General features: G+C 37.9%; 4 protein-coding genes across 7 annotated transcripts; 2 read left to right on the top strand and 2 right to left on the bottom strand.

Moving 5' to 3' along the window:
• Window positions 1-884: 884 nt before the first annotated feature.
• LOC126714008 (pentatricopeptide repeat-containing protein At5g66520-like) lies at window positions 885-5,785 on the bottom strand. 4 transcript variants are annotated; one of them, XM_050413993.1, is made up of 4 exons: window positions 3,763-5,785; window positions 2,151-3,127; window positions 1,557-2,059; window positions 885-1,267 (listed from the first exon to the last, which is right to left on the bottom strand). In XM_050413993.1, exon 1 carries the CDS (start codon window positions 5,418-5,420, stop codon window positions 3,813-3,815), a length of 1,608 nt encoding a protein of 535 aa, XP_050269950.1. In that variant the 5' UTR covers window positions 5,421-5,785; the 3' UTR covers window positions 885-1,267; window positions 1,557-2,059; window positions 2,151-3,127; window positions 3,763-3,812. The 4 variants fall into 4 exon arrangements, with proteins under 4 accessions (XP_050269950.1, XP_050269951.1, XP_050269952.1 ...); XM_050413994.1 differs by having other exon boundaries at window positions 1,866-2,059; XM_050413995.1 differs by having other exon boundaries at window positions 1,870-2,059.
• Window positions 1,090-2,792, bottom strand: LOC126700462 (auxin response factor 8-like). Its single transcript, XM_050398638.1, has 3 exons — window positions 2,151-2,792; window positions 1,983-2,059; window positions 1,090-1,267 (listed from the first exon to the last, which is right to left on the bottom strand). The coding sequence occupies exons 1-3, from the start codon at window positions 2,790-2,792 to the stop codon at window positions 1,090-1,092; spliced, it is 897 nt and encodes a 298-aa protein (XP_050254595.1).
• Window positions 5,786-9,628: 3,843 nt separating the features above from the next.
• On the top strand, window positions 9,629-10,283 carry LOC126700451 (uncharacterized). Its single transcript, XM_050398637.1, has 2 exons — window positions 9,629-9,790; window positions 9,877-10,283. Exons 1-2 carry the CDS (start codon window positions 9,629-9,631, stop codon window positions 10,084-10,086), a joined length of 372 nt encoding a protein of 123 aa, XP_050254594.1. The 3' UTR covers window positions 10,087-10,283.
• Window positions 10,284-16,428: 6,145 nt separating this feature from the next.
• Window positions 16,429-19,764, top strand: LOC126714010 (nascent polypeptide-associated complex subunit beta-like). The gene is made up of 6 exons (XM_050414001.1): window positions 16,429-16,631; window positions 17,010-17,077; window positions 17,535-17,683; window positions 17,812-17,868; window positions 18,153-18,191; window positions 19,422-19,764. The coding sequence occupies exons 2-6, from the start codon at window positions 17,010-17,012 to the stop codon at window positions 19,589-19,591; spliced, it is 483 nt and encodes a 160-aa protein (XP_050269958.1). The 5' UTR covers window positions 16,429-16,631; the 3' UTR covers window positions 19,592-19,764.
• Window positions 19,765-23,570: the final 3,806 nt, after the last annotated feature.

Raw genomic sequence — 23,570 nt, 5'->3', positions numbered from 1 at the left:
TATCAATCCTTTACTTCATTCATCTTATTATTCAGCATTCACCATACAATGCTGCCTTGTTTTAGAGGCACCCTTGAAAGGCCTTAACAATTACAATTGCAATCGCTTCTCAAACCTCCATAGTTCCCTCCACCACCAAGGTCATGGGGTCCATATTGGGTCAAATCAGGATCTCCATCATTTGTTTTTTATTATTCTTTCACACTTTTATTTTAGTTCTACGTGTGATAGAATTGTGTTTTATGTCTTGATTGTGCATCTCCCTCTTGAGCCCAGTATGCTTTGAAGAGAAGACAACTGGATATTTTGTTTAGTTGTTTAATATTTCACTTTCAAAATTTTTTCAAGGTCTGAAGAGCCACCGTAAATATGGGGAAAAATAGTTTACAAAGCACACTCTAAGTAGATACACAAGACATCGTTCAGCGGAAAGTTAATACACTGCTCACCAAGATCAAACTTCCCCCAATCCCCCCCCCCCCCCCTCAAACCAAAAATAAAATCAAACATCAATTTCATATTTTCGGGCATCAAATTAAACAATGTCAAATATACTTGTAAGGTTTTTTGAAAAATAAACAAATAAATAATTAGTTATAGCTGTTGTATCAAGGAACCTTTTTACTATTGTTTAAAAAAAAAAAACTAAATGCAGTGTCTTATATGTATCCACATTTATATCCATAATAAAATGCAGTGTCTTATATGTAGAGTGTGGCGCCTTAAAATGATGGTATCCGCATTAACAAGGACAAACTAAATGCAGCAAACTTGAGTGTCAAATGCTACTTTCATGAAAGCAATACCACCAGCATGATTTTAGGACACAGGTTTCAAGGTGCTAGAAATTCAATAGTTCTAATTTTTTTATCTAGGTAGTGAGCTTATATTTTTCTCCATAAGAGTCAAACCCATTAATACTAGAGTCTTAGAAAAAAAGGTTATACAACATACTTGCGAGCCAAACAAAGGCAAATAGGCAGTGTCACATACCAAAACTAGTATATCCAATATTTGGATTTATCAGCGAGTGAAACTAGAAACAATTTCTGGGAATATATGTAATATGCTTTTATATTAACCTCAACCTCAGTTCCCGAGCATGCCAAGAGATGGTAGCCCTGAGACAAGGTCTTGAGCTTCACCACTACTGCAATTCAGCCTTTGACCACCTTGTGGGCTGAAGGATTCAACTGCTTGCTCTCCCATTTTATGGACACCCTCGGGTGAAATTATCTTTATATACCAAACATTATTGACGAACGCCCTGCACATGGTCATTTATAGTAAGTGCACAGAAATAGGTCTTGCCAGCCTGTTCTGAGAACCCATGGCCATGGCAATCATTTTATTCTGTTCTATACTATTAAAAAGTACATTCATAGATAAACATATAAATAACCAAGAGGTGAAGGGAAATAAAATCTAAAAAAAAATGTTGATAAACAAATATAATAAAGTGATTTCTTGAAATCCTTAAACCCAACTCTCTCAAAGAGGCATCAATAAAATTAAAGAAGCTCATCAGAATGCAATAACAAAGAAAGAATCTTCACCCAAGTTCTGAGTAGACGCAATGGCAATGTTTTTTTTTTTGGAGGGGGGAATGTTAGTGGGAACGCCTTCAACTCTACAGAGCATCTGGACCCGTCACTAAACAAGTTTTACTTTGCCTTTTCAAGGAGATCATGGAGAAGGAGAACAGAGAAAAGAGGCTTCATTCACAATCTCAATGTTGTCACAAGAAACCCCAAATTTAACAAAAAACCATTTTCAAACCAATTAATAGATAAACCTTCAAAAGCATCTAATCAAAGGGCTATCCATTGTAAATACTCTAATCAAAGGGCTATCCATTTAAATACCTACTCCCATGGGTCGTCTCCAAGGAGAAGCACATCATTTTCCCTGTCAACACATCCAAGCTACTAGCCTAATCTAAGAGGGTCTTCAAACTTTCCCTCAATTCCAAACATCTGCACCAGCTCCTCTTGCAGCTCATATAGCTGCTGAACTGGGAGATGTCTAGTGAGTGCCCAACCGACCCTGATTTATAAACCTATACAAAAACAGTGCATCATCTAGTCAAGACTACTAAGCAAGCAATAGTAATAATAAATTGAAAGACCCAAATAGCTTGCAGCTCATACCTTGACAAAAGTCTGAGATGGGGTTGGTGGATCAACTTGCCCTGCACTGTTCAATAACTCAGAGGAGTCTTGCTCTGAACCGTACAGAGAATTCTGAAATCCAGTATCCCCTAATGGCATTGAGGACACATCAGCATCAACTGATGTAGCAAAAGTAGACATAGTGGCACGGAGTAGAAGTCCAGATGACTCAACATGAACACCAAAAGGAGTAGGATTCTGAGAAGCAGAGTCACAAATTTCTGGCTCTTCAGTAGCATCTTTCCCAGGATAAGGTGAGTGTGACATTGAGTTGGCAAAATCATCAACCTTTGAATGTGAATACTTTGGAGCCCATGATTGTTGGGGTAACTGCTCAGCTAGCATGGACTGACCAACTCTGGAGAAGTTCAAAATATTGCTACTCCCTTCAGGACAAAGTGAACTGACCATGTTTTGTCTAGGGCTAATGGATGCTGAGAACTTTGTACTTGGATCCATGAAGTCTGCCTTCACAAAGGATGAAGAAGGCACATTTGACTGCAGCCTCTGATGCAGCTGATCACTTCGAATATGAAGTGTATTCTGATAGGTATGTTGCTGTTGCCATGCCTGATCCTCTTGTTGGTTGTTAAGTGATTGCCATATAAGGTGCTGTGGCATGTTCTCTTATAAAACTTGGGTTTGTGCCTGCAGGATATTAAGAGGAATTGCTTCTTCTTGTTGTTGCTGTTGTTGCTGCTGCTGCTGCTGCAAGAGTGAAGTATGGCTCCCTGGCTGTTGAAGACCCTGTAAAGGCTGCTGAAATTGCATAACTTGATGTCTTAGGAGATCTGCACTTCCTAGGTTCTGCATGCCAGCAGCCAACATGGCTTGGTACCCGTACTGCTGATTAGGATAATTTCCAAGCAACATTGGGTCCATTCTCTGCCGCATCCAGGGATACAAACTAACACCTTGAAAATTAAGGGAGTGAAGACCCTGCTCTCCAGTTCCCCCTTGAAAAAATCAATAAAAATTAATATTTAATGAAGTATAGTGTAAAATAGATAATCTAATGTGATGTGTTTTGAAAAGTGAGTATGTAAAACAGAAAAAATAGGTTCTTATGCTAAAATAGACAAAATTTTGCATGAGGTGATGCAAATGATCTAAGATCTTATCCAAAAATAGCTCTAATCAATTAAAATGCAACTACTTACAAAGACAACCACTTCAGTAAAGGATATTGACCCGTTTTTAAGCCTCTCATTATCCATTTGGCCAACTTATTATTTGTTAATGTGAGACAAAAAAAAGTGATTTTAACAAATTCTTTCAGACAATAGTCTCCCTTGTGTTTTCAAAAAGTATACTTTAGTCCTAGTAAGAGGATAAAATTCAAAATTAATTAATAATAATAAGGATTCAATATCTGAATGTCCCAATCCCTTATATACGCCCTCCAATAAAACAATGACGTATCATCTACAAATTCCCAAATGTCCTCTAACTTCAAATTCACAACCCCTTTCTTTTAAAAAATTTGTTCATAAGTAATTTCCAATATCTAATAACTGAATAAGTCTCCATGGCCTTATTTTCTATGGAGACAAAGATTTCAATTGGTTTGAATTTCTCAAGAGCTTGCTACCTTATTGGCAAGTGAGCTGTGTATACACCAATTCTCATATCGAAGTTGATTTATTCATTTATCTTATCACAGTCAATGTCATCGTCATCATCATGCTGAGAAAACTTGAGGTGTGTGTCAATTGCAAGCAACATTAACATGATTTCCTCCATAGGCGCATGCGACCTATCTCCAGCTACAAATTCAAAAACCACACCATCTACTTCAATCAAGCTGCATCCGGGAAGCTTCCGTACCCTTTTCTCTTCCATTCCCTTTCTTACCTTTGCGACACAATCCCATTGGTTAGCAGAAGCATACATGTTGGAAAGAAGAACATGAACCCCACCATGGTCTAGACTCTGATGAATCAAGTGCTCAACCGTTTCTTTACCCAACTCAACATCTCCATTAACTCTACAAGCATTGAGCAATGCACCCAAAACATAGGGGTCTGGTTCCATGGGCATCTCTCTCACCACCTTCTTTGCCTCTTCTAGCATCCCAGCTCTTCCTAAGAGATCTACCAAACAGCCATAGTGTTGGACCCCTGGCGCCATCCTGTACTCCTCACTCATGCTATTGAAAATTCTCATACCTTCATCCACCAACCCCATTCGACTGCATGCACTTAATACACATATAAATGTTACTTCATTAGGAAAAACTCCTTCATTCTTCATCCTAACAAACAACTCTATCGCACTACCACTCTGACCATGATTTGCTAGGCCTGAAATCAAAGAAGTAAACGCATAAACATCTCTATTCATATTCGGCATCTCATCAAATACACTACGAGCAGTTTCAATGCACCCGCATTTTGCGTACATGTCAATAAGAGCAGTGCCCAACACTCTATCTAATTCCATCCCATTTCTATCCACATATGCATGTATCCACCTTCCCTGATCCAATGCGCCAAGAAAAGCACACGCAGTGAGTGCACCCACAATACCAGCATGATTAGGCCGAAACCCAGAAACCTGCATATCATTAAAGAGCTCCAAAGCCTCTTTGAACAAACCAACTTGTGCATAACCAGTTATCATCGCACCCCAAGAAACAGTATTCTTCACAGGCATTTGATCAAACAGTTCCCGTGCAACCACAACTAGTCCCGATTTAACGTAGCCATTAATCAAAGCAGTCCACGTAATGACATCCCGGTTCACACTCGTATCAAACAACTTACGAGCTGATTCCATGCAGTCACAAGTCGCGTACAAATGGATCAACCCGTTCTGCACAAAGTCATATGATTCCCAGCCAAGCCTGACGACTTGGGCATGGAAAATTGTACCCAATGAGATATCAGAGAGGTGAGCACAAGCTCTAAGGAGAAAAGAGAAAGTATAGTTGTTGGGCAAGAAGCCAATGTGAAGCATATTCTTATAAAGACACACAGCTTTAATGGGTTCATTTTTCTCGGCAAAAGCTCTGACCATGGTGTTCCAAATGAGTTTGGATGGATTGGGTAAATGGTGAAAAAGTTGATAGGCGTGGTTCAAGTCTCCATGGTCCGACACTGCGCAGAAGGAGATGATCTTGGTAGCGGCATGAGGATCCAAAAGGGTGCCTGAAACAGTGAGATGGCATTGGATTTGCTTTACATGCGTCATGGTAAGGCTCAGGGATTGGTCCAACAGGGCAAGAGCTCTCTGAGTACTTGCTTTCATCAGCCCCAATATTTTGGAAAAAAATGGCAGCCTGAAAACTTAAACTTTGCCCCCAACATATCAACAAATTAACAACACATATGATACCGCTTCTCTCTCTAAGCTCTGCCACGCAAATTTGCATAATCTCATTCTTCCTCTTCCACTGGTCAATCCCTTCCGTTGGTGGCTTGGCATCGCACCTACGTCGGATCTAGTAGAATCGGCTGAGGTGTGGTGTTCTCCTCTCTAATCTGAGTTTTTTTTCCCTCTCTCTGATGTCTCTCTTTTCTGATGATATCTCTCTATTCTTTTTGGCACGCACACTCGCTCTATCTGCTGCCGCTGGTCTGAGTCTAGGGTGGTAAACAATCCAAGCCGTTCAACTCAGGTTCAGCTCAATAAAAAGCCCGTTTATATTGTTTGTTTATAAATAGGCGAAAATCACATTTTGGTCCCTACATTTTGACCTGATTTCCGTTTTAGTTCCTAAGTTTTTTTTTTACCGCTTTTAGTCCCTCTCCAGAAAAACGGTTCCATTTTAGTCCCTACCGTTACTTCATAAACGGATCTTGCTGATGTGGCAAACGGCATTGGTAGTCAATAATAAAATAATGTCTACAGTACCACTGTTAGTTACTCCTGCCCCTTCCTAGTCACTTGCCACTCACGTGACGGTCCCTAACCAAACAAAACCCCAAATCAGTCAGATGAGATCTAACGGCGAACTTGCTGAAAATCCCTAATCTCTTACCTTACCTTACCCGTTGCTCATCACAAGATCACAAGACCGATCAAAGAACCCACAAATCGGCAAGCACAAAAATCCCACAAATCGGCAAGCTTCAGTGTGTTTGTGTGTGCTGAGCAGATTGCGAAGGTTGTATTTCTCTCCAACTCTCTCTCTCTTTAGTTATGTTATGAATGTCATTTTAAGTGCTGGGTAATCGTTTTGGGTTTGAATCGCAGTTGTTGGGTTTTGAGAATTTGGGAATTTTGAGATGTTGTGTTTTGTTATTGCTCTGGAATTTCAATCTATCTTTGTTTCTCTCTCGTTGTGTCTCACTTTCACTCTCTCTCTTCCTCTCTCCCTTTATAGCTTTTGTAGTGGACATAATACTGACCATGATAGTGGAATATTGTTTGGCTGTTGTGTGTTGCTTTTGTTATTTGCGTCTCCCTTTATAGCTTTTGTTTTACTTTTGTTTATCAGGGACCACATTATCAGGGACCACATTACTGACTGTATTTTTGTTGGCAATTGCATTGTTTGTCTGTACTATGTGTCACTATTGTTTATCAGGGACCACTATATTGACCTTTGATAAACCATGGAATCTTTGTGTTGGTATTTGCACTGATTGTCTGTATTGTGTCTTGCTTTTCAAGAAGTGGTTGGGTCCCTGTGATCCCTTTGTCGGTATTATATGCTTTTTTATTTGTTTATTAGCCTAACAAAGTATTATTAATATCTGTTTTCATTTTCATTCTGTTTTCTTCCCGTGACTTGCATGCAGGATGAATGAGCTTTTTACTCTGCATGTCCACCATGGTGGGCATTTCATGTGGAACCCTCAAGCGTATGTAGGAGGGACAGTTGATATAGTGGATAACTGTGACCCAGATAGGTGGTCAAAAGTAGAGATTGAGAGTATATGTAGGGATTTTGGCTACTCTAAAGTAGATAAGCTATGGTATAAAATGTCTGGTGTGGACCCAGAGCGGTCAAATTTCCATCAGGTGGTTGATGATGATGCTGCTATGTTCATGACTGACTTGGTGAAGGGATATGGGGAGATTCATGTCTTTGTGGAGCATCCAGTGCATGAACCAGTTGAGTTACCAATGGAGGATTTTGATCCCTTAGGAGTACCTGGTAGTGAAGTAGAAGGTGTAGGTGTAGAGGTTTTTGCTAGTGACAGAGTGCTTCAAAATGATAATGAAGAGTACAGACCTGATTTTTCACAATTTGGAGGCCATGATGATGCTGAATTTGTTAATGAGGAAGTTTGTGCTAGGAGGGCTGGCAAAGCACCAGTTGTTGATGACCAAGTTGAGGAGAGTAATGAGGGCAGTGAGGGCAGTGAGGGTAGTGAGGATGAGAGGAGTGACTTAGAAGAAGAGGCAGAGCCAGAACCAGAAGTGCAACCAATGAATATTGGTGAAGATAGTCCTGATAGTTGGGACAATCAAGCTGAAAATGCTGAGGTTGAAGCAGGACAAATGGGTGGTGGTGTCATGAATTCTGACTATGAGAGTGAGGAGTTGCTTAGCCTTGATGAATCATCATCAAGCAGTGAGGGTGGTGATGATTCAAGTGATGATGACATCCCTGTTGCTGAGGTTGACAATTCTATTAGGAGCAGCAAATATCCAATCTTTAGGCCAGTAGCCAAAGCTGAGAACCTTAGGTTTGAAAAGGATATGTTGTTCATCTCAGCTAAACAATTTAAAGATGCTATAACTGATTATGCAGTCCATGGTGGGTGAGGTATAAAATTTGTAAAAAATGACTTGGTGAGAGTGAGAGCCCGATGCCAGCCAGGGTGCAATTTTGTTGCCTACCTTGCAAAGGTGCCAAGGGAGCAGAGTTTTAGATTGAAAACACTGAACATGGAACACACATGCAGCAGAAGCTATAGAAATCCAAGGTGCATAGCATCATACATTGGGAAGAAGTTAGTGAAGAGGGTTAGGAGACAGCCTGGCATAAAGCGTAAGGATATTCAGGAGGTTGTGCATGAGAAGTATGTGGTTGACATAAGTGCAGGCAAGGCAAGTAGGGCTAGAGAGAGAGCTCAAGATGCTGTTGATGGGACCCACACTGCACAGTTCAACCAACTATGGGAGTACTGTGATGAGTTGAGAAGGTGCAGTCCTGGGAGCACAATATTGATGAAGGTGCATACTTATGAGGATGGTGATTTGGCAGCTGAGCATGGATTGGCAACCGGGCTGCCATATTTTGAAAGAATGTACATCTGCCTTGAAAGTTGCAAGAAGGGCTTCTTGGCAGGGTGCAGGCCAATCATTGGTCTAGATGCATGCCATCTGAAGACCAAGACAGGTGGTCAACTGATGTGTGCTGTTGGCAGAGATCCCAATGATGAATACTTCCCATTCGCATATGTAGTAGTAGAGGCTGAAACAAAGGACAGTTGGACCTAGTTTCTTAATTTATTGCTTGCTGACATAGGAGATGACAAGCAATGGGTGTTCATATCTGACCAGCAGAAGGTATGATGGTAGCTTTATTGCTTGTTGAATTATTTGTAGTTAATGGTAGCTTCATTGCTTGCTGAATTAAATGATTGTGCTTTGCAGGGGTTGGTGAACACCTTTGTTGACAATTGGCCACAGTACAAGCACAGGATCTGCTGCAGACATTTATACCAAAATTTGAGGAAAAATCATCCTGGTGTCATTATTAGAGACCTTTTTTGGAAAGCAGCCAAGGCTACCTATCGGCAAGCATTTGAGAGGGCAATGAATGAGCTAAAAGAGGTGGATGAAGATGCATTCAAATGGCTGCAATCTCAGTCAACAACTATCTGGGCTAGGCACATGTTCAAAAGTAATGGGCAGAGTGACACGGTCTTGAACAACATGTGTGAAAGCTTCAACAGCACGATAGTTAAGTTTAGGAGCAAACCTATAATAACCATGGTATGCATAATTCTCCCTTTCATGTGCATTATGATCCATAGACCTATGTAATTCATGAATGATTAATTCTCCCTTTCTCTCTATGTGCTTGCAGCTTGAGTGTATTAAGCTATATCTGATGACTAGATTTCAAGCAAACAGAGAAATGATTACGAAGGTGGAATCTGAGTTGTGTCCTAAGATAAGGAATAGGCTGTACAAGGAGAAGTTGGCATGCAGCAAGTGGATAGCATGTTGGGCTGGTCGTATGAAGTTTGAAGTGAAGAATGGGTTTGAGAGTTTCATTGTGGACCTGGAAGAGAAGAAATGCAGTTGTAGGAAGTGGGACATAGTTGGCATACCATGTTGCCATGCCATTTCTTGCATATTTTTCAACAGAGAAGATGCTGAAAAGTATGTCAATGCTTGCTACAAAAGGACTACCTACATTGATTGCTATGAACCCATTATAGAGCCCATCAATGGCCAGAATATGTGGGGTCCTAGTGGACTGCCACCTGTGCAACCCCCTATCAAGAGAAGACCTCCTGGCAGGCCTAAGAAGAAGACGGCACTAGAGCCTGATGAACCTAGAAGTCACAGAAAAAAAAAGAGGCCTAGGCATCTCAAAACAATGCAAGTTATGTGGGAAATTAGGACACAACAAGAGGAGCTGCAAGGGAGAAGTAGGAGGGAACTCCTCCTTGCCTGGGAGTGCATCCCAAGCCAGTAGGACCACTAGAAGGGTAAGTATACACTTTGACTTAGATATCCTCATTGTTTTGTTTTTCAGTTGGCAAACTATTAATTGTTATTGTGCTTATGCTTGTAGGCAGCCAAGGATGCTCAGCCAACAGTACACAGGGCACAACCAAGCTCTAATGATGATGTGACCACAAGTGCACCTCCAACCCCCACTGATAACCAATCCAATCGAAGACCAAAAAAACAGAGGAAGAGAAGTGCAGTCACTACTGAAACCTTGAATGCAACTGGGAATGCAGCAAGATATATGGCAGCAATGAGATCTGCTAAAAGATAGCAAACTGAAGCAGGACCTTTTTTTTGTTGTGCTATATGTTGAAGCACTCTTCATATATTTATGTAACTGCTAGAACAATTGGCATATGTTTATGGGCTGACCAAATCCTTTTTTGTATGAATGTGCTTTGTCACATATTTTGTAATTATTGTGGTACACCAAAAACTACCATTGGTGTTAAATATTTTGTAATTATTCTCCCATTGTTATGATGATTCAGCTTCCATTATTCATATTTACTTTGCTGGTTTTTAGCTTTGGTTTTTAAAATGCTTAAACTCAAATTTGCTGGTTTTTAGCTTTGTTGGGCAGTTTGGTGATTATGCAGATTTGGTGAGCATTGGAGTTTAATGTGCTGGGAGTAGCCACTTTAATGTGTAATGATGTATGATGTATGAATAAATGTGTAATGATGTATGAATAAAGAGCTGCTGGTTTGGTAAGTTATGCAGAAACTATGCAGGTTTGGTAAATTATGCAGGCTGCTGGTGATGCATGCAGGTTTGGTAAATTTTGCAGCCAGCTCCTTTAATACATAAAGAGAATTTTGCAGCCATTCAAAATTGCAGGCTGCTGCTGGTTTCCATTCAAAATTGCAGTGTCAAATTGACAGTTGGTGCACAGTTAATATCACAAACTGCTTTGGCACAAACACTTAACAATAATGTAATAAATTGGTACACAAATCATAGATTAATTAAAAAGACCATATTCCATTGCTAAAGTCTTGGATTGCAAAGAGAATTACACCAAAAAATCAGGCCTTTTCCCACTACTACAAACAACACATTCCAACACAAATTGTGGCCTTTTTCCACTAATACATACACTAAAATTCAGGCCTTTTGCCACTAATACATACAACAAAATTCAGGCCTTTTTCCACTAACACCTACCCACCTAATGACCCATTCCCCCCCACCTATTTAGCCAACCAGAAGAAGCATCAAACAAAGTAGCATCCCACTTATCACCAGAGACAGCCCCAGGCAAATGAGCAGCCTCTTCTCTCTCTTCCTGTAGCCTACAATTTGAGCTTCAAGGTTCAAAATCCGTTGCCTTTGCTCCGGAATCAGCACCTTCCCACGCTCGCAGATTTCATCATCAAGCCACTGAAAAAATTTACACTTGCGTCCAACCTGACACCCAAGGACCAGATAAATGATGTTAAATGAACAACCAAAATCATGAAAAACAGTAACAAATAGTATTAGCAAATACTACCTTACCAGAAACTAAAACAGTATTAGCACAATGTTCTTGTATTAGCACAATTTATATTGTCAGCAACAAGCTGAGTTTTTTTTTTTTTTTTTCCTTAAATTTTTTAAAATTTTTATTTATTTAAGAAAAGAAATTCTGGGTTAGACTTAGACTAAAGGGGATTGCAAGATTGAAGCAAGATTGAAACGAAAATGAACCTAAAGTGCTTCCAAAGTTAAAAACCCAGAAATTTAAAAACATTACAAAGAGAGATACTACCTTACCCAGTAATTTGGACAACCGTAGAACCTTCTTCCAGGGTTGTCAGATGTCCATGAAACGACCACAACGGGTCTCTCAGAGCAGAAGCATCGGGCTGGGCCCCTTTTCCTCAAGCTTCCACTCGATGACATCGAGCTTGAATCCATGGAAAGCAGTTGATTTGAAGATGGTTTTCGGCTGTGTGGTGAGCGAGGAGCAATTGATTTGAAGGTGTTTTTGAGTTCGTGACTGGTGAGGGACTTCAATCCGTGTGGTGACTGATGAGCGAGGAGCTGAGGAAATTTGGGGGTTAGGGATTTCTATTTGGGTGATTTGGGGTTTTGTTTGGTTAGGGACCGTCACGTGAGTGGCAAGTGACTAGGAAGGGGCGGGAGTAACTAACAGTGGTACTGTAGACATTATTTTATTATTGACTACCAATGCCGTTTGCCACATCAGCAAGATCCGTTTATGAAGTAACGGTAGGGACTAAAATGGAACCGTTTTTCTGGAGAGGGACTAAAAGCGGTAAAAAAAAAACTTAGGGACTAAAACGGGAATCGGGTCAAAATGTAGGGACCAAAATGTGATTTTCACCTTATAAATAAGCCAAGTTTGAGCCTTAGTTTTAGGCTTGTTTGATAAACAAGATGAGCCCAAGTAAAAGAAAATTGTTGGTGAACAAACTCGTAAACAACAGGGCTCGATACAAAACATGCCAACCTTAAGCTCGTTTATAACTTGATATATGTTTACTAAATAAACTCATTATTATGATATTACACATTTTGGAATGTTAATTTATAGCTTGTTTATTCATATATGTTTTGAAATGTTAATTTATTTAAATTTATGAAGATTATAGTTGCATAAATGACAAATGTGGATATAAAAATTCCATTTTGAACAATTACTCAAGCTATAGACAATGAATAATGAACAGATGGATTTAATTATGTAAAGTTGTAATTTAAACAATTTCTAATCACGGGTGGAATTAGAAGCATTATAAAATGAGCATATTATTTTCTTTTCTTTTCTTTTTGTTGACTTGATTTTTGGTGATAAGTACATGCAATGTTTTTGGATCCCAAGCTAAAAAGCTTAACTTGAGCTCAAGTTTGAGCTTGATATTAAGCTCGAGCTTGGCTTAACTAATTAATCAAACTAAGCCAAGCCAAGCTAAGCTCAAACTTTTTGGCATTCTCACGAATCTCACGAGCTCAAGTTCAAACATTGTTTTTAAGCTTGTCTCAATCTTGAGCCAAGCTTGAGCATTTTATTTTTATTGACGAGCCAAGCTCAAATACACATTATTCGGCAAAGCTTAGCTCATTTACAGCCCTATTTGAGTCTTGACTCTTGTGTTTTGAGTTCATTTGCTTTTTCTTTAATACAGTATTTTAAATTTGGACTTAAGGGAGGGAGGCAAAATTGGACAGGACCTATGAAACCCAACATGACATGCTACGAAATTAACAAGTCATGAGTTGAGGTTTAATGAGTTGATGTCATATTCGGGTTGACATAACTTACCTGTTTAATAAACAGGTTAGGTTAGTGTCCAATTCATGGAATCCGTTTGAACTAGCTGAACCTTTTAATTAAATGACAAATTATTAATATACCCTTCAAATCCTAGGTATATAAACTTATTAGTTGTTGTGATTTATTTTCTTTGACATATTATGATTGATTATTTGTGATATTGAAATATACTTTAGTTTTAAATGATTATTTGTGATACAATTACTTATTCTGAATTTTATATTAAAATATATTTATTTTTTTGGTTTTTAATAATTCAATTTGGTTAATACTTTTTTTTTTTTGGGATAAAATTTGATAAATAGATCGACATGATTGACCCGTTTAATAAATGAGTTTTGTTAAGGTCGAGAAATCTTGACTCGTTTAATAAACATGTTGGGTTAGTGTTGACTCATATAGTCAGATACTCATGAGTCGATACAAACCTGACAGGCAAACACGAATTGACACCCCTATATTGGACTATGGTTGATTGACGTTGCTGTTAATCAGACTTGTGGGTGGTGTAGAAATAATAATACTTGGGGAAAAAACAAAAGAAAAATTAGTCATTTTGCATGTTGAGGAAAAAAAGATATATTAGTATTAGAATAACTTGAATACAAAAATTTAATTAAATAGTTTGCATTTAAAATGTAATACACACACACACACACACACACATATATATATATATATATAATTTGATAGTTACAACAATGGGAAAGGGGATTTTGAACTTTAGTTCTTCTCATAAATGTGATTAGGCAATGTCACTAGGGTCTTAACTCTTAACAATCCATGAGAAAGCTCTACAAATCGACAAATCATGTATGAAATTCCTTTTATAAGATCACATTTTGAAAATTTTGTGAACATATGTAAAAATTATGGGAAAATATTGGGAGAAATGGGGAAAGTTTTAGGAAAGGTCGTTTGGAAGGATAGGGAAATTGTCTTGATTTTTTTACCCGAAGCTATGTTTGTATTGAGCAATAGTGTCATTTTCTCACTATAGAGAGGGTAATTCCATTTTGCAAGTAGTGATATGTCTCCCTCTGGCACATCATCAACTTCAAGACTATGGGCTATTAAAAAACTCATATTATGGGTGCTTATATGACATTTAATAATACCAAGCATGGATGAAATGCCATTTTTCCAAAAGCTAAGTACTCATCAAGAGTATAAATCTGAATTTTAAAACATTAAAGCATTAGCAGCGGGGGTATAAAGCCCTCCAAATTGCTATTTTCAACCTAAACCATTAAAAAACATGCAAAAACTGGATTATTATATGTAAAAAATTATACCAACCTACTACAGTAATTTGGTACTTTTTCAAATTACTATTCATAGTTGGTAAACTTAAATTCCAATATTTTATTAACTCTCACTCTCTCTCATTTATGACTCTCCCTCTTCTCTCTCTATTCTCTTTATTTATCTTCTTTGTCTCTTCACATTTTTGATTGGGTTCAATCAATGGCTAGGTTTTAGTGGCGGGTCTTTTTAGTGGTTGCTAGGTTTGGATTGGGGGTGGGATTTTGGTGGTAGCTGGGTTTCAGTTTCAATGGTGGAGTTGAATTGGTGACTGGGTTTCGGTGGTGGCCCATTTCAGTGGTATTTGGGTTTTAGTTTCGGTGATGGAGTTTAATCGATGTCTGGGTCTCGTTGGTGGAGTTGAATCGGTTGCTGGGCTGGGATTGGTGGTGGGTCGTTTTGGTGGTTGCTAGGTTAGGATTGGTGGTGGTAGTTTCGATGGTTGGTGGGTTGAGATTGGTGGCTGGGTTTTGGTGGTGGGTTGTTTCGTTATTTACTGTGTGTGGTGCAGTGGCGGTGGTTGTTGGGTTGGGATTTTGGTTGTAAGGGATGATGGTTGCTTGTAGGAGAGAGAGAGAGAGAGAGAGAGAGAGAGAGAGAGAGAGAGAGAGAGAGAGAGAGAGAGAGAGAGAGTAAATGAAGAGTAAATAAATAATAATAATAAAAGAATTTAAATAAAGTGGTAAAAGAATAGAGTTTGGAAATTAAGAGCATCCACACCAATGGTGTTAAATATCTATTTTAATACTCCAAACACCCAACATCCAACATCAATGGTGCTAAACTTAAAATTTTTTTACCAATCTATAATAGTGAACTGCTAGTAGTACCAATTCACTGTAGTGAGCCACTACTGGTATTATATTATTTCTCTTTCTCCCTCTCAATATTAAATTAGTTTATTCTTTCTCTCTCCATTCCCCCACTTTCTCCTTTCTCTTTATCTCTCTCAAGTCAGTTCTCTCTCTCCCCTCTATTGCTTCCTCTCCTTTCTCGCCTCTCACAACAAAATGGTGATAATGGCTTTGAGATCAATGTGCGATGACATGTGGTGGTTGTTGAGATTGGCGTTGACGTTTTGAATTCTTGGGTTTGGGTTGTTCTAGCATTCAAGTTTGGTGCATTGTGGTGGAGATTTTTTTGGTGGGTTATGGGTTTTGTGAGTTGTGGCTTACTGGGTTTTGGGGGTAATTTGGCATCGACAATGATGGTGCTGGGGTCGTTATGTTAGTGCTAGGTGTGGCGAAGGGTAGTGTTTGTGCTTGGTTGTTTTACTAGGTGGTAGGGATGGTGGTGGGAGTGGTTGTGGTTGTGGTAGTGGCTTGTGGTTGTGGTGGGTTGTTGATCGGCTTTTGGTGTGGTTGGGTTTCAATGGAGTTGTGGTTTGTGTGGTAGTTTTTGGCTATTTGGGTCACTAGGTTGTGATGTGGTTGGTGGCGGTGTGGTTGTGGTATGGATGGTGGGTTTGTGGTGGTTGGATTTTTTTTTTTTTTAATTATAGTTGTGGAGGTTTTGGGTGGGTTTGATATGGAAATTTTTTTTGGGACAGTGAGTTTATGACTATGGGTTGTGGCAACTGGTTTTGCTAGTAGTGGGTTGTGCGTGATGGCTGTGAGTGGTTGTTCTTGCTGGTTGTTATTGCTACAAAGAAGAGACAAAGAGACAGAGAGGAAGAGAAAGAAAGAGAAATAGATAAAAATAAATAAATAATATTTAAATGAAGTGGCAAAATAATAAAATCTTTAACGTTGGAAGTATTGTAAAGTGAAGTGTTAGAATAGATAAAATGACGTTTTGAGTTACTAAAAGTTAACTTTTTAGCACCAAATTGCTCACATATAGTCAAGTTGGTCAAAGTTATTTTTAATTTATGCTATTCTAGGTCCAAATCTATTACAATATACTATTCCAATTTACAATACATGGTCTCTCAAAATAAGAAAAAGAAAATTAGTTTCTCAAAAAAGAAAAAGAAAAAGAAAAAGAAAATTATAATACACCCAATATCGAATGACTTCTTGGCCAAAAATGAATTAGGTCCTAATGTTTACTGGAGGGAGGAAGGGTAAAATAGGAATTGGGCACTCAAGTAGAGGAGGGCATATTTATCCCCATCTTCATCTGTCAAACCGAGATTGCTCTCTTTCTCTTGCCTGTGTACTGCCGCGGCGGCTTTTGCTACTATTCGTTTCATATTCTACATTTCATATTTTGTTACCAAAACAAAGGTACTTTTTTTATAAAAAAGAATTTATTATTTAGTGTTGTTTCTGTATTAGGTTTTCTGTCTTAGTTTGAATTTTACACATTTACTAACATTTCTTTTGTTTTGCCTCTTCACTGTGTTAAATAGTTTCATTTTATACAGAAACTTTAGCCCATATTGCTATTACTCTTTTTCTTTCCAGTATCTACAAAATGCTAGGGTTTTGGTTAATTTTCTTTTTCTTTAATTTATTGGGTTGAAAAGAAGCTTCTTTTATTTGAAAACCCTTATCTCCCAATTATTTTCACTCACAATTTTGTTGGACTTAGGATTCAGATTTGAGACCCAAAAAATTATATGAAAAAGGGTTGTCATTGATTCAGTGTTTTTCCCTACTCAGATGGATAGGGAGAGGCTCATGAAAATGGCTGTTGCTGTTCGTACTGGTGGAAAAGGAAGCATGAGAAGGTGTGACATTCTTTCTTGTTCAATAGAATATGTACAACTTCATTTTGTAGCTTAATCAACTAAAAAAAGTTTATTTCTCACTAGAAAGAGCTGCTCATTTTGTAAAAACAAATAGAATGATAGGTGAACCACAACAATGGTCGGTAATAGGAAGCATTTTTTTATTCTTTCCTTTTTTTTTTTTATTCAATACCAGCTATTGTTATGGGGGGAGGAAGTGTAATTTAAATTATCCTATAATTGTTTTAGATTATAAACCATTAGGATTTAATTTAATAAACAGTCTGAAGAGATTCTCCAAGTGTCATTCTTCTCATTCAAAATATGATATCAGAAAGATTTAATCATTTTGTACTATTAATTTTCACAAAAACTACATAATGTTTTTGTTTGTTACTTTTGTATGTAAGTTTAGTTGAGTTTGATGAGCCTCTGTCTTGTGTGCTTTTGTACTTAGAAAAAAGAAGGCTATTCACAGAGCCACGACCACTGATGATAAAAGGCTTCAGAGTATATTCAAGAGGATTGGGGTGAACACCATCCCTGCTATTGAAGAAGTTAACATTTTCAGGGATGATGCAGTCATTCAGTTTCTTAATCCCAAAGGTTAACCTCCTAATCTAAATATGCCTTTAGGATTGTGTAGCCTAAGCTTTTTACCCCACCGATGTTTTTGTAATTGCTTTTCTATTTGGCTACCAATGACTATTAATTTTTTCTATCTTGTATCCCAGTTCAAGCTTCCATAGCTGCCAACACTTGGGTTGTTAGTGGTTCTCCTCAAACAAAAAGTATTTTCTCATTCTCTTCTTCTACCGTTTATATTTGCTAGAATGCTTGTCTGCCTTTTTTTTGGTGGTTTTTTCTATATATTTATGTTTTTCAAGATGTGGTCTACATGAGTTGCTGAAATAGTAGGTGGCCCATTTAAATGTTGTAATATTGCTGAGGGTCTGCTAACTTTATGCTTAGCATTCCCAGATTTTCATTCATGTCACTGATTTGTTGCTGCTGCACATCTATTTCTTTAATAATTTTCAATGGAAAAGAACTAAGACTTGAAATTGTGTTTCAGAATTGCAAGATATTCTCCCAGGGATCATTAACCAACTAGGTATGATGCTGTTATGTTTATTTTCCTTGCATTTAAATCATAATGTTTTTGTTCTAATAGTTCCATATTAGTATTTGTCAGCTACCTGTATTTTGAGACCCCAGTACAAACAAATTGCTTCTTTGGCTTGCTAACCTGAGGCTTTTTGTCTTTACTAGTTAACTGATGTTAAATATTTCTTAAATGTGCCTTGAATATCTAATTGGCTTGTATATAGTAGACTAGTCAATCCAATTTTCCTGTTCTTTTTGGATTAGTAAGTTATGCATGCCCATTGCCTGTTGTGGAAGTTTTTGCACAATATAATTTGGTAGGTAGATGCTAGTTGCAATAGAGAAAAAATATGAAACCAGGGCATTGATATCCACTACAAGAAGGAACAATTGCAAAGGAGAAAAGCATGAAAAGCCAGGGCATCCACTACAGGAACTTTATTGTCTGTTATCCGTTTCCTGTGAAGTCAAAATCCCCAAGATCCAATTTCATAATCTTCTTTCTGAAATCTGAATTTAAAAAATCAAAGATGGTGAATCCAAATGATAAAATCTTCAGCTTTTGACTCTCGATTTTTAAACAATGAGATTTTATGGTTTTCATTTCAAAATCCTGCTGGTGGATGTGTTCAAATGTTGGCAATGTGTGTACAGTGTTGTCCCCCCCCCTCCCCCCCCCCCCCCCTTCTCCCCACATCTTGGCTTGAGAATGTCCCAAACAATTCTGCCCGAGGGATTCATAACCCACTTGTGGACTGTTATTGAGCAAAGTAGTTTAAAAATTATTTTGTGTGTCATTGATTGCCGGCACCTCTACCATCTTTGTCGACCACAGAAGCTCTACCTCTGCTGATGTCAAACAGCTCACACAGAAAATTATGTCACATTCATGTTGTTGGAGTTTTTAAACGGGAAATGTCTCTTTTATTCAATAATCTATGCTTATGTGATTCAAATGAAGAGTATTAACAGCATAAGTAAGAGTAATATAAAATAAATATTCCACTGCCGATCTTTGATTGATGGATTGTGGAAATGAGGCTATTTTAACCCAAGGAGTTATATTAATTGTATTAGATTATATGGCTGCAGGACATTATTTAGATGGAAATTACTTTTTTCTAGTAGTCTTGACAGAAACTAATTCAATGGGCTTTCGGGAAATGAATTTGTTGTGTTTTGTTATCTCAGTCCAGTTGACTAACTTGCATTGACATATACGGGTTTCAATTTGTAGGGCCAGATAACTTGGACCACCTAAGGAAGCTGGCAGAGCAGTTTCAGAAGCAGCAGCCACCTGCTGGTGCACAAGCAACGCAAGAAGAAGATGACGATGAAGTCCCAGAGCTTGTTGCTGGTGAAACCTTTGAAACTGCTGCAGAAGATGATCATACTCGTACTTCTTAGGCTGGTTGTATGAATGATTTCCAATATCAATTTTAATACTTTGCTGGCATTTTTTCCCCTTATGGCCTTCAGCTCTTGTGATAGTCACTTTTTTTGATGTGTTGTTGAATCCAGAGAAAGAATTGTAGCTTGTATGAGACCTATTATATCGTTTGGATGACAGTTTTTATCAAGTCATGCTGCCCCTCCATAAACTCTATGATGCACCAATATGGGTATTGGTACAATACGGGTACAGGGATCCAACATTTTTTTCAAAAATCTAGGATACGTTACATTGGGGATACGGCAATTTATTAATTAACTAATGTTTATTTTTAGGTATATTTAAATATTTTTGTACATAATTTATGTTTATTATAAGTTTTAAAATTAAGTAATAATAACATTAAAATGCTTGAAAACATATCTAAAATTAATTTAAAGGCAATACTAAACAACAAACAAGTACAATGACATTATAAAATGTTGTTTCAAATACAAACCAAGGGTTCAAATAAACAAACACAGAAAGTGCTGTTTGAAGTACAAACAAAGAGTTAAAAAGTTTCAAATAACTACATTCAATATCAAACAAAAAAAGAAGACAAGACTTCAAGATGATCATATAACAACATCTTCTTCAACATTTTCCTCATCATTTTCATCAAGCATAACCTCCAACTCTAGCTCATCTAGTGATAAAATTTCAAGCAACCCAGATCCTCTAAATGGTTCATCCCAAGAATCACCACTAATGTCCCACTTTTGAGATTTTCCTTTAGTGTACTCGTCACTCTTTCTTGAAAGAAGTTGAAAATTAGAATAAACAAATACTAAATCTTTAGCACGTTTAGGACTAATTCTAAGTTATATCTTTCTTCCATGTAATGAGCATCATATGACATATGTCCTGAAAATAAACCAAACTCTGCATGCACCTTCCTTCTATCTTCCATATCTGGAAAAATATCTTTTTAAGCACTTGTTTCTCTCATCAAAAATGTCACGATCCTTATGTGAAGGAACACAGCCTTTTACCTCAACAATCCATTGATTGGTATAATACCTAGTAAAAAATAAGTATATAAGTAGTAATAATAAAAATGAATTTATTTATTTCAAAAGGAAGAAAAGAAAAATTAGAATAGAAAGGAATTTTACTTAGGATTCAAGGAGTGAGAAAGGCAATGAAGTGGTGTACAATTTTTGTTCCACCAATCAATGAGTATATTGCAAACCACATTAGAAAATGTACTCAGACTCATGTTCTTGCTTGCCTTCGAACCAGTATATTTCTTTCTTCACTTTTTCTAACACTAAATCCCGCATTTTCATACACCTCATGAAGAATAGCTCTATCCGTGTCAGCCACTTAAAGCATGTCATAAATAGGCCTGTGAATCGAAGAATATAGTTAACCTTGTCCCACCATACTTCATCCAAAATATAATCTCTCACGGTTTGAGCTTTTCCAACATCATCTTCTCTATAAGATGTTTGTTGCTCGCTAATGACCATGCTTTGAAGACCTCTTCTTATCAGTTTCAATCTTTTAAGCGTGATTATTATTAAAGCAAATTGTGTATCAGCAACAAGAAGTAATTTCAAATGGGAAAATTCATTAAAAATTGCCAATTTCATTGAATGATTCATGATGAAAACACAAATGAAAGATACTTCATCAGCAATCTTTGTAATCCTTTGACATTCATCATATGCGACCTCATTATGAAGAGAGTATTTGGCTGCACATATGTTCTTCAAAGCTAGATTGAAGGTATGCACAACACATGGTGACCAAAATATAGTGGGATATTCAGCTTCAACAATAGATCCTGCAAACTTCATAACAGGTGCATTATCAGTAATGATTTGAACAACATTGTGACATCCAACCTCAGCTATGACCTCTAGAAAAAAGTTTGAAATGTAGCGCTTGAATTTGTACTCTTTTGTACCATCAATGGATTTTAAGGGCACCTTGTTCTGATGTAGCCATAAAATTGATGAGTGGCCTTCTCTGGGGATTCGTCCACCAATCACTTACTAATTACTATGCTTAAACCCTTTTCTTTCCAAGTTTCTTTAATTGACCCTAACAACTTGTCAACATGTCCCCTCTCTTTTTGTAAGAAAGTAGTTCTTGATTTATTGTAACCCAGGGGAGTATAGCTCGCTAAACTATTATTAGCAGCATATTTAATCATTTCAATAAAATATGGGTTCTTAGCCAAGTGAAAGGGTAACCCAGTAGAATAAAATGTCCTAGCAACAAGACTATCTAAATGGTCTCGACATTGATTGTTAAAAGCCCTCTCCAAAGGATGTTCCCCCCCCCCCCCCCTAGTCAATTTTATTTTCTGAAATGGTTGACTTGTACCTATAATACCGTTAGTAAGAATAGGACTAGGAGTAGGACCGGTGGGTAAAAGTACTAGCTTAGGCTTACTCCTCTAATTAGCCTCTTGGCTTGCATTTTCTATTTGATGCGTCTCTACAAGACACTCAATTCAAACCTTAGAGCATATATTTACTCCATGTTTGTGACTTTTTAACAAATGTGCTCTCACCCTAGAATAAGACTCCTTGAAAACCTCAAGTACAAGCCCAATCCATTAGCCTCCATATGCTTTAAGAGTATAGGGCCCAATCTTAGGTCAAGGCCCATATCAATTTGAGGGACCAGTGCCTGGTCAGGGTCCAATACCAGGTCGAGGTCTATATCGGATGAGAACAGTAATGCTTTGGGGGAAATCGCCTGCCAAACACCGTTTGGCGACGGGTGCAAGTTTCAAAAGAGTCACATCAGTCATGAGAAATGGGTCTCATCTGGTCAGGAATCTAAAGGGACCCACCAACATGAAAAGCCACCCCCTCATCATGACGATCCCACTAAGGGAAGTCTATAAATAAAGGCCGATGATGTGAGGGAAGTGATTGGCAAATTTTGGGGGGAGGAGAGATACACGAGAGAAAAGAGAGGAACCATAAAAAAGGGGTGTGGGTTTTTTTTTTTTTTTTTTTTTTTTACAGTACCCAAGCCCGAGTAGAGATAGGGATCCTAGGCCTTATGCTTATGGTTTGGTGGACTAGGCCTGGTTCAACGCAGCTATATTGGACTGATTACGAACCAAGTTGTGCACAAAACATGGATCCTACAACATATACTCATCCATACATACAAAATATATACATATTGTACAGTAAAGAACAATAAAGGAACAGTAAAAGGTAATTTAAAACGTTAGAGATCCTTAGAATGATAAATAATACTTCATTATTTCTTGAGTTTTTAAATACATTAGGTCCTTTTTCCACTGGGATGTGTTACAAGGTCTAAATAAGTTCAAAAGTTACAGACTTAGATAGCTCTTTAAGGCTTCTAAGACTTGTGAGGTTTGAATCCCTTTAAATCCAAGTGTATCCTCTAGTGTCTGTCTCAAGATCCCTCACAGAGTTTTCCCTATTTTTCCCTTTTTTGAATTCTAAAGGAGTTTTCTAAAGGATCTTTTCACTCTAATTCATTGTTGTTGACTGGTTTTTCCTGTTGACTCCATCCCCTTTTATAGTGTCTCCCTAGGGCTTTTGGGGTACCACTAATTCCCTCCATTTGTTGCCCTAGGTACCAGAACCAATGTTGTGTCAGCAACATTGGTGGCTGATCCCTTCCTTATTTTCTCATTATTTCCCCTTTTGAGGTTTCCCCACCAAAAGTCCCCAGCTAACCTTCCCCTTTCCGGAGGTCCTATGGGCAGACTTTCAATTCCCTTTTTCCAAAACTCTTAAATGCTACTTTTCAGATCCACCTTTTAGGCTGCTTAACCTTTTTTCATTTTCTATAAATGGGCAGATTCTTCTTTGTCAGGATGAAAGATCCTCAGCCACCTTCTTTCATGGACCACTTTCCTGCATTTCCCGAGGTACTAGGCTTTTTCTTTAGGAATGCTGATTCCTAAGCCATCAGCCTTTTTCTGAACCATGGGTGGCGTATGGGACA

The sequence above is a fragment of the Quercus robur genome, chromosome 2 (genome assembly GCF_932294415.1).
Source record: "Quercus robur chromosome 2, dhQueRobu3.1, whole genome shotgun sequence".
NCBI classification, from domain to species: Eukaryota; Viridiplantae; Streptophyta; class Magnoliopsida; order Fagales; family Fagaceae; genus Quercus; species Quercus robur.
Note: the sequence above shows the minus strand (reverse complement) of the source record. Positions and strands in the feature narration are given on the sequence as shown.